At 43.3% G+C, this 10,685-nt stretch overlaps 4 protein-coding genes across 4 annotated transcripts in view; 2 read left to right on the forward strand and 2 right to left on the reverse strand.

Annotated features, from left to right (window-relative positions):
* Window positions 1-710: 710 nt before the first annotated feature.
* SARC_05653 (formyltetrahydrofolate deformylase) lies at window positions 711-4,106 on the reverse strand. Its single transcript, XM_014300487.1, has 7 exons — window positions 3,809-4,106; window positions 3,416-3,544; window positions 3,229-3,285; window positions 2,855-2,959; window positions 2,499-2,684; window positions 2,057-2,250; window positions 711-1,879 (listed from the first exon to the last, which is right to left on the reverse strand). Exons 1-7 carry the CDS (start codon window positions 3,983-3,985, stop codon window positions 1,861-1,863), a joined length of 867 nt encoding a protein of 288 aa, XP_014155962.1. The 5' UTR covers window positions 3,986-4,106; the 3' UTR covers window positions 711-1,860.
* A 529-nt stretch (window positions 4,107-4,635) lies between these two features.
* SARC_05654 (hypothetical protein) lies at window positions 4,636-9,819 on the reverse strand. Its single transcript, XM_014300488.1, has 7 exons — window positions 9,620-9,819; window positions 8,451-8,606; window positions 8,144-8,244; window positions 7,359-7,464; window positions 7,016-7,166; window positions 6,748-6,832; window positions 4,636-6,637 (listed from the first exon to the last, which is right to left on the reverse strand). The coding sequence occupies exons 1-7, from the start codon at window positions 9,743-9,745 to the stop codon at window positions 6,574-6,576; spliced, it is 789 nt and encodes a 262-aa protein (XP_014155963.1). The 5' UTR covers window positions 9,746-9,819; the 3' UTR covers window positions 4,636-6,573.
* SARC_05655 (hypothetical protein) lies at window positions 4,676-6,252 on the forward strand. The gene has a single exon (XM_014300489.1). It carries the CDS (start codon window positions 4,742-4,744, stop codon window positions 6,173-6,175), a length of 1,434 nt encoding a protein of 477 aa, XP_014155964.1. The 5' UTR covers window positions 4,676-4,741; the 3' UTR covers window positions 6,176-6,252.
* A 387-nt stretch (window positions 9,820-10,206) lies between the features above and the next one.
* SARC_05656 (hypothetical protein) overlaps window positions 10,207-10,685 on the forward strand; it is a 7,844-nt gene continuing 7,365 nt past the window's right edge. Inside the window, exon 1 of the mRNA XM_014300490.1 lies at window positions 10,207-10,551. Coding sequence (XP_014155965.1) covers window positions 10,256-10,551 — 296 coding nt within the window. The 5' untranslated portion in view covers window positions 10,207-10,255. The remainder of the gene's footprint in view (window positions 10,552-10,685) is intronic.

Raw genomic sequence — 10,685 nt, forward strand, 5'->3', positions numbered from 1 at the left:
TATATATATATAATAACAGGCACGCAAATTAATATATAACAAACACACAAAAAGACATTTAACGAGCACACTGATTAATTTATAACAAGCCCATTAATAATCTATATTCTGGGTCTCATTTTCAAATGTCCTGGGTAATCCGTCGAATATCCAGAAGGAATATGTTGTCTCTATATGCAAGGAACGGCACATCACTCGCTACTTCGCACCATTGCACCATTCCTACCGTCCCGAATTCCGGCCACTTGAATTAGCTTGTACGGATAGTAAGTTCTCGAATCCAGGGTTGTACGCCAATCCCACACAAGTCAATTTAACTACGATGCTATCAATAAAGTTCTAAAAGCAGCACGCTTCTTTGTGACGATAGTCGCCCAAAGGATGGCTTGTATCACCCTACACAAGCATCATCGTGCTTTGGCCGACGCTATTTGATATCGATCGCTTCAGCTTTCGCCTATATTTAACTTTAGGCTTTTAATGTTCATTTCAGTAGACAGTGTATAAACGCTTTGAATAAAATTGATCCGCAACCGTCGCTTATATGAGTAGTGACACAATTTGACACTATTGGATTATGTGGAAGGCTGTGCTACTAATTATTGACTTATGAACACTAGAACCATCAACTAAAGAATCGAGAAATCCCCTATGTTCAATATTTTGTTTTTCACTTGCGTATGGTAAGGAATGGTTTTTCAATAGACGCTCTGAAATGTGTCCCTTAAGAGATTTAAACTTAGGTGTAAATACTAAATAGGCGAATTTACTGTAGACTGTATACAGTCTCTTTGAGCAAAGTGGTCAGTGGAGTGTGGACTAGACGCTATTTTGGAAAATGACTCGTCCTGTGACTCGTACTGTCGTATCTACGTAGTAATGTATACGCACAGTAAACTGTAAAGGCCATATAAAATCAGCAATTTAAAAAGTCACTCAGAAATTCGGCATGGTATCAGTTGCAATGTAAAATATCATAAAATTCGTCGCTCTGAGTCCCAACCTCGGCAGTGCTGGCGTGGTATCAACTTCTTGAGCCAATCTGAGGTGGAACGATATTTTCGAATGACTGATTTAGCTGGCAAATTTACCTATTATCGGTCGGTTTGATAAATGCCAGGAGGCTGCGGTTGATTATGCAGTCCCTCAACGGTTCTCCGTACATAATTATCCCTTGTGGTTTGGCGACCTCTATGTAAGAGACTGTACCTTTTCGAGTCTTCTACTGCGTGTTGAATTATGTATACTTTTGAGCAGGGATTCATTTTGTTTGGCATCAGGCGAATACCACAAATCGACCAATTGTGGCAAACTATCGGAAAGATATTGCACTTATATCCACTTTTCTCGTCGGGGTACACTCTGAATGAATCCCACGCGAAATTACTGTGAATCATTTATCACGCGTACGTAAGACCCTTGAAACATTAAGCTCTTATTTCGTGGCAAGTGTGTGACATCAGTTTATGCAGTCCTGAGCATGCTGCTAGCACCTCGTATATTCAACAGCACACAGGAAAACGAGCCGAAGCTTAATAATAGCCAACCTCACGGACGTGGAGAATGTGAATCCGAATCAGATGTGGCACGTAATCGCTCATTCATTCCAAATAGGTAGAACCTAGAAGAACTTCGATAAATATAAACTCAAGTGCAATTTATGTGACACTGTAGATATACACCGAGTCACAGTCACACATGCGCAAACAAATCTAATTCTGTGTCTGAAAAGCTTGCTATCACCGCCGTCGTGAAAATTCAGTAGCACGTAAAAATCAACGTCGCTGACTAGTATGTCTGTATTGCTTTGTTTTATTGAGACGACAATCCCGATAAATGCTAATTTCCTTCACAGGCAGCTCAATCGATGACAACGGTCCTATTAATCAACAGACAAAAATACAGCTCGTAAGTTATGAGTCCGTGTAATTTCGAGTTTTGAAGTGCCTGCGCAGACGTCGCTCACGGAGTATGGTAATGTGACAGAGAGTTCTCGATCGTGCATGAACAAGGTAGACAAACAAGAAATCCACTACAGAAAATTGATTTCGAATACCTGTTGCCGTAGCGAAGAACTCTGTTCTCTAAATGGAAGCGCACCGCGCGGGATAAGACGAGCCGCTCCATGTCTTTGCCTTTCCGAACCAAATCTGATACGGAATCTTTATGACTAATTCGGGTTACATCCTGTTCAATGATCGGACCCTCATCTAAATCGGCTGTGACGTAGTGACCAGTTGCGCCGATAATCTGGGGAAACGTAGGCCATGATGAAAAAATCATAAGCGCATGCATGTGTGACTAGAATTTTTGACAATTTGCAACAATTGAAACCTCACATACTAATTCAAACTCCAACTAGGTCATATATAGCGCCCACAGAAAAGCGCGATGAAAGACGGTAGCTTGTGCTCTGACCTATAATCTGGCACATACATAAAATATGACACGAGTTTTCCTCCATCATGCTAATCGAGTTACCCGTAAACGAAACACACCTTAACTCCGCGCTCGTGCGCACGGTGATATGGCTTTGCTCCGGCGAAAGCGGGCAAGAATGAGTGATGGATATTTATCGTAGGAGGGAACCTGGCCATATTTTCAGCGCTCAGGATCTGCATATACTTAGCTAGGACAATAAGCTCTACTCCCGCCTCAGCCATCAACTCTAATGCTTTCAGCTCCTGAGTATGACAACGCAAATGAGGACTTGAAAAATAAGTCATTTACTATTCAAATAGAGAAATGAGCTGAAATAAAAGGAGCGCGCAGTATGACCATTCAAATCGAATAGCGCGTTCCAATTACGTATGCAGGAGCCTTAATACGGAAGCATATACATTCCAGAACATACCTGCTGAATCTTCGTGTCTTTCGTAATGGGTATGTGGTGAAACGTGATGCCGTATTGCTGAGCGATCGGTTGAAGTGTTGTGTGATTGCTGACAATTGCAACGACCTATGCAAATTTATAGAACCAGTAACGGTCAAAATATGGTCAGCACGTGTTTTGCTTCTCTCTTCAAGTATTGCTCTCGAATACGGTACATATGCAGCCTTATATACGACGCGGATTCATAGTGCTAATTTTGTCTGCCCATGAGCTCCGTCGCTTTCATTGCGCGTAAATAAAGACACCGCGACGCAAAACGACATTAACGCAGCTTAAAAATATACAGGCACACAATAACTGTGATATCAATGCAAATTGCCCTGCATTTATATTACCTCTCCAGGGAGCTCTCCAGAACGATGACGCCAAAGAAGATCGAGTAAGCAGTGATCCTGTGACAGTAGCGGATAAATGCGCGCTGAATATATATAATCATCCAATTTTGGACTAGCAAAACATAAGTAAACGACGACAGAGAAAACTATTACAAGGATTTGCTTTATAGTGGAACATAGCACATACCTGCTTGCTGACCCAAATCGCCATCTTAGGCCGATCGCTGAAGTGCAGTGTATATGAACCATTCATTTCTTCGGCAATCTTATCGAATGCTGGCGCGATTTCCTCCCTTTTGAGCTTGAAGCTATCAAGCTGTAGTGTTTGACGTGGGGAGAAATTAATAACCGTCAGAATATTTACGCGCGTTGCGCTGATAACTTGTCATTGATCTAAATAATTCCGGCACCCGCCAAAACAATCAGTGTGTACGCAGCGATCGTACAAAATATACAAGATCATCGACAACTATGTGAGGGGCATCGCACTTCAGAGTGACGCAAACCAAACCACCACATCGTACATACGACTCTCAATAAAATATCCTGATTCCTATGGTCGTAAGATAGACACATATACCTCAAATTGAACTCTTTGCAAGAATAAACTGCTGTCTACATCTGTGTGTTGGGCAGCGTGCACGATGCCTCCGCCATTCGCGTCGATAAAGTTAACCACGCGTGCCACCAGTCCATGCTGATCAGGGCAGGAAATCAAAAGCGTTGCGGTGGGAACCTCTTTACTTTTAGTCACCATGATGTATCTTTAAACTTTATAATCAAAGGCAGTATAGCAGACAATCAATCATGCAATGCAAATTATATGCTTATGATATTAGCTGATAGGCCACCTCTTGAGAGTTTTCAGTTAAAATTGATGAACATTTCTCTCTCATTTTTTTCATCTGTAAACAAATTAAAATACATACAATCCAGTTTTCCACATGGTCACAAATATGGGACAATTTTTTTTTGGCGGCGCATTCTCTACACAACTTTTGCAAGGTTATGATCAATTTTAGGATGCTTTGATGGTTTTTTTTTAAAAACCTGTCACGGTGGGACTTGGGACTCGGGACTCGGGACTCACTCAGGAGTCGGGAGTCGGGAGTGGGGCCCTGGGACTGGGGGCCCGGGGTATGTACTGGGGGACTGGGGCCTCCCGGGGGGCCTGAGCTCCGCAGTATCCGGTCTGGAACTTGAACTTCTGGAAGCCTCCTAAAAACACAGTTGTACGTCAGATCGCTTATGATTGGGTGCAAAACGTAATTTGCTCAACACCGAATGAATGTGCGGCAAAATGTCCTCTCCTGCCAATTTGTCTTTCAATCCTCATGATTATTAGTTAATTGTAGGCCTTGTGAACTCTGACCGAAGTCCGAAGACCGATCGGCGCAGGGAAAAGCCCTTTTTTGGAGCTTTTTATCATGATCATCATGAAAATACTCGCCAAATAGCATGTCATATTTTGCATTGTCTATAATATAAACATCTAGTCAAATTGAAACTAATAATGCCTTCCAGTCAGAAGCCAACTGTTGTGGTATGCGGCGCCGGGCTGGTGGGGTGCCTTATCAGTGCCATACTAGCTAAGGATGGGTATGAAGTTAACGTGTATGAAAAATGGGGTGACATGCGAGCCAAAGACTTTGTTGGCGGGCGCTCCATCAACTTGGTCTTGACTGCAAGAGGCTTACGTGCACTGAACATCCCTGGGTTGGAGGGTATGCGAGATGATCTGCTGAAGATAGCCACACCTGTAACCGGGAGAATGATGCATTCGGTGGAAGGTGATCTTACCTACACTGCGTATGGTAAGGATCCAGAGGAATGCAACTTCTCCATATCCCGCTCGGAGCTGAACAAGTATCTGATGACAGAGGCGGAGAAATCCGGTGTTAAAATTCATTTTTCACACGGCCTCAAGAAGGTCGACCTTAAGAACTCAGTCGCGCACTTTGAAGTAGCCAGTGGGGAAGTGGTAGATGTGCAGTGCGACACCATTTTGGGCTGTGATGGTGGTGGTAGTGCTGTCAGATACGCAATGAGAGACCACGGGGTCACAAACTTTACCGAAGATCTGCTGCCGGATGGCTATAAGGAGCTACAGTTCCCAAAGGACGTTTCTGGGTGTGAGGACATGCGCGGTGATGCTTTGCATATCTGGGCTCGAGGTACGCACATGCTCATGGGGTTAGCTAACCTGGACGGTTCGTTCACCGGTACATTCTACATGCCCAAAACCGGGGGAAAGGTGAGCTTTGAAGCTTTGACGGGTGAGGACAACAAACAGAAGCTTGCCGACTTCTTCACGGAAAGTTATTCAGACGCCATTCCGCTTTTGGGGGGTCTAGAGAAGATCACAAAGGAGTGGAACGCGAACCCAGTCGGAATCCTGGGAACCGTGCGAACAGAAATGTGGAAATTCGAGGACAAGGTGTGCCTGCTTGGTGATTCTGCGCACGCGATCGTGCCATTCTTTGGTCAGGGTTGCAATTCAGGTTTTGAAGACTGTCTCACATTCTACAAGTTACTGAAGAAGCACGAAGGTAATCTGAAGAGTGTTTACGACGAATTCCATGGCTTGCGCAAGCCTGCCGGAGACGCGATCGCCAATATGGCGTTGGAGAACTACATAGAGATGCGTGACCTGGTCGCGAACGAAAAGTTTATACTGAAAAAGCGTGTGGAAGGTGTGCTCACATCTCACTTCGGGCCAGAAGTGTTCCGCTCGCGTTACCCCATGGTGGTCTACAGCTCTGCTCCGTACAATGTCGTCGAGAAAGTCGGTGTGGTCATAGATGACATCGTGAGTGAATTGTGTGAGGACCTAAAAATACCGGAGGACGTCGATCTAGAAATGGCCAAACAGCTGATAGATACCAAGCTCAGCCCCACGCTTAAAGAAGGAAATGTCGACCTATCGGAAGACTGGCACTCGCTCTGAGTGCAGTGAGAAAGACAACAGTCACACGCGGTAGTTTTTTATAATAAATTTTATTTTAATTCATGAGCAGAGTAGTGGCTTTGTGTTGAAAGTCTAAATACATATTCTGCTTTTCAACTATCTCACATATCTTGTTAGCCAAATATGCACGATTTACAAAACCGTAGGAGTATGTGATGTACTGGCATTGATATAATCTTTGTATGAGTGGGAATCAAGAAGAGAACAGGATGCAGGAGGGGGTATCGTGATGGATAACCCGCTGTTATAACAATCACGCAACAGATCCGCCTACTGATATTCTTATTTGAACCTTTTCGACGCAGATGCACCTTTCTGCTTCCCACGAAACCCGAAGTTATAGTTGTTTGGCGTGACTGAGCTGTGCCAGAGAAGGGTTATTCATCGTCACGGAAATCCGTGATGTTATTCACAGACTTCCTTTCTATTATGATGCCATTGCTGTGAGTAAAAAAAGCAAAGCTTAATTGCGCTCATATACGTTACTACATATCGAATTCCATAGCTGTATAAATTCTATAATCGCCAGGAAAACAACCGTTGATACATACTTGGCCAAGAGTTCCTCTACATCTGCAATGACGAAGTCTGATCCAATTGTGTCTACGACTGCTACCTGATTCACTTGTAGATCACCTGTATAAACGGTAGAGCAGATTGACGAAGCACTTCCAGTTATACTACAAATGATCAACTATATTTTTAGTTGTGGCGAGCATGCAGGCCACGCGATTTGCTGTTACTTAGGAAGCACATGATTACAGCAGACTGGACGCGAGATGCCGAAGACTCGCAGTATGTTTGATCTGACATACTCACCGCCTTGATACACCAGTATGGCCGGAAGACCTGCCCCCGATGAGAACTTTTGACTGAGACGATGCGCTTCAGCTTTCAAAAATTTGACGTACGAATACCGGGCTGCCAGTTGCTCAAGAATCTCATTCATTTTTTGGCACTCGTGCAGCGACTGTGAACGGTTCATTAAGAAAAAAACAGTGTTCGTGTGACCAACATATATCACGCATCGAGCTTTACAAATGTAACGATACTCTGGGTGAGTGGACTATGTGCATTGCACAAAGCACACCGTATACTATCAGATGAACTACGAACAGTACATGTCTGAAGACGAAATGCATGCCGGAAGATACTATCGTACCTGCTTGTACAGATGGACGACGACGAAAACGTTGACGTCCTCGCCATCGATTTCTTGCAGGTATGATTCGCTTGTGACTGTACGAAGACTACCGAATTTGGGTCGTCTATGGTTGATGAACGTTTGAAAAAAAATGTGCGCGTGGTTTTGATAGACATACGGTAGGATCAATCTACATAAGCTATCTTGCACTATCAGATACAGCTGCTGTTCCTCACAAGCCAATGGAAAACACTGACATTGTGCGAACATATTTTTGATCACGGATCTAGCATTAACAGATTACTCAAATCTTTCCTATATTATATTGAAGTGACGACGAGTATGCACACATGATTATCTGTAATACGTACGTAAATCGACGCATAATATTTTGTACTGATACATTCACATATTTATATAAACTATACACACACATTACAATTGTATATATATATGAAACTATGTCAACGTCAAGGTGTGGGCATTTGTATATACATCGAATTGACACATTTGAGATACCCGTGTGAAGTTGAGGGTGTGAGCTAATATATTTTTACTTGTGAGTCAGATTAGCGTACCATCGATTTTTGACATTACAGCTCTAAATATCGATTCGCCCATGCTCGACTTATAAGTAATTAGTATCATACAAAATCCCAGCAACACTATACTCATACCATGATATCCTGTGAGAGTGTATTGATGTCGGTACTACGATAACATCTAAACGCTCGCAAATAAAATTGCGACAATATGCATGTACTAATATGCGCATGTACTAATATGCATGATAAACCACATACGCATTCATAATGTGCTTCATCTCGTCTATACGTCTTTGACGGTATTGTTGCATATATTCCTCATCATCATCTAAAAAATCGTCGTCACTGTCGCTTTCTGCCTACGGAGTGAGTGTACAAAGTTATTTTGTTGGGTGACATTTTTTGATGACTTTCAAACCTGAAACTCGGTCCCTTGCATTAACAAATTCAGAAATATAGACAAGTCACGATGGCGATACTTTGAACTGAAACCATGCAAATGTGCCTGCATGCGAATGCAAACACTAAATGTGTGGATTGGCACCAGAGTACAAAACAAATATACCTTTGAAAGAGTCATCCGTTTAGCCATTTCTATTAATTGCGCATCCTTCACTCTCTTGTCTTGATCTCTTTCGCGGCAAAATTGCTTATAATCTGCCAACACCCCCTTCGGTCCCGTTTGCGACTGGCCTCCTGGGAATTGCTGTGGTGTCTCACCCTAAGTATAATTCACGGATTTGAACATTGTCCAAGTTCATTCAAGGTCTAATGCACGGATGCTGATAAGTGATGGTCGCACTGAAGGACGAAGATAAAAAACCTCGACATTGACTGGTACAGTTTGAACCCGACGGCCGCATGATTACAGACGTAACCGAAAGTCGCCATCTTTAGTAGCTTGAGGGTCGGGCCACGACCATTGCCAAGCAATAGGATTGGTAAAACCAAAGAAAAAACCCCGGAATTTAAACGACACAATGAATCACTATTTCAGCTGAAACAATGGGTCGGCTATGTGCTTAGCAAACTCACCCCGACTCATGCATACTTCTAGCTAGAAGTCGAAAAAAAAATCTGGTGAAACAGCGCTGTTATTTTGGGTAACATCAGTGTCTACACAATAAGTGGGAGACTGCGCTCACAGCTGCTGTTCTGTGCAACACCACACGAAGATACCCAGGTGACATGGCATAGCACAGCGGTTGCAAATAAAGTACAACTGGTCCAGATCATAGAGAGTACACTAGAAGACTATCGCATTGTATAAGGGGATAATACAACATCATGTTAATATCGATTAGCATGCGCTCTATGCCACGATCAACGATAAGATATCCACCAACCGGCTAAGTCTGTTCTAGTACAGACAACATACCCGTATGTAGCAGATCGTACTATGGCGCGTTGTTCCTATAACGCACACAGTGGAATGGGCCATAACGTACACAGTGTAATGGGCACAATTTAATGTCTCCGCCAAAAAGAAAATGCACCGATCAAACCTACTTCCAAACAAGGTATGTGTGCAAATGAAAGAACCTGAAAAGTGAGAGGATAGACTATACTGGCAGTAGGTCAGCTATCGTTCCCATACAAGGATGTAGGATTCCAAAGATACTCCCCGCCTACCAATCTACATTAAATATCATGGACAGGCTTACATTTACAGACATACATTAAAAGGAAGGTTTTGCACCTACAAATTTACATTATACATGAACAGATATATACCGTCATGGCCGGGGGTAGTCCCATTCCTGCTTCCTCATCATAGTCGCTCTGTTCGTCGCTATCAGAGATGTGACCATTTGCTCTGCCGAATTCGTCGGGGAGGAATGTTTCCTCCAAGGTGGACATAGTTATATATTCAGTTGCTGGTGATTGACTACTGTCCTGGTACGGCGTCTCGCTAACTTTGCAGAAAGTAGTGCAGTAGTGAAGTGTGGGCGATTTATGGCTTCCTTGGCTTTCGTGTACCTTTGAAACTGAGGCGAAAAACGGCTGGGGCCCCTGGGCAGTGGGCTGGCCGCCAAAAAAATGGGTTGCTTTCTGGTTTTGTTAAAAAAAAATATAACAAAAATCCTAACAAAAACAAAAGTAATTTTGAAAATGAAATAGTCTGCTTGCTGCCGCCAAAAAAAAGTGTTGTAAATAAACACTATTTACCCCTTCAGGCTTCAGTCTGACTGGATATCGAATTTGGTCACTGTGGTGACTGGTGAGGTTAATAGGCTGGACCAGAATATTCTGGCTAAATAAATCATTATTTTAAATAAGAAGTTGTATGTGTTGATTTTTGAACGTATTCAAATAGATCAGGCGCCGTACAACTTCTTGTGGCCTGCGTGTAGCGGTGCGTAGTCAGTCATGTCGTGGTTCACTGACAGTCTGGCCAAGGGTCTCAGCGATAACCTGGGAGCCAGTGGCATCACTGCCAATCTGTCCAACAACTTCACTAACCTCACAGGGCAACTGTCTGAGTTCACAAACAATTTGCTCGAGGAAACCGACGACGGAGAAGGGGAGATTCGCGCATTCCCAGGACTTCGCCCGGAACCCAAAGGCAATGTGGGGTTTGCAAGTTTGGAGGATGAGTGCGCGTGGCGACAGGAGATGATGTATCGATACCACGAGGCGGCGAAGGATCTGCAAGCTAAATTAAGGTGTGATATCTGCATCTTGTTCATTTTCTATATTTACTGTGATATTGTACCTCCTTTTTTCGTCCCTCTACATATGTAGAATGGTGAAATTGACAACATCGTCCAAAGCTGTATCTTGTGCGCATACAATATAT

The sequence above is a fragment of the Sphaeroforma arctica genome (genome assembly GCF_001186125.1).
Source record: "Sphaeroforma arctica JP610 unplaced genomic scaffold supercont1.368, whole genome shotgun sequence".
NCBI classification, from domain to species: Eukaryota; class Ichthyosporea; order Ichthyophonida; genus Sphaeroforma; species Sphaeroforma arctica.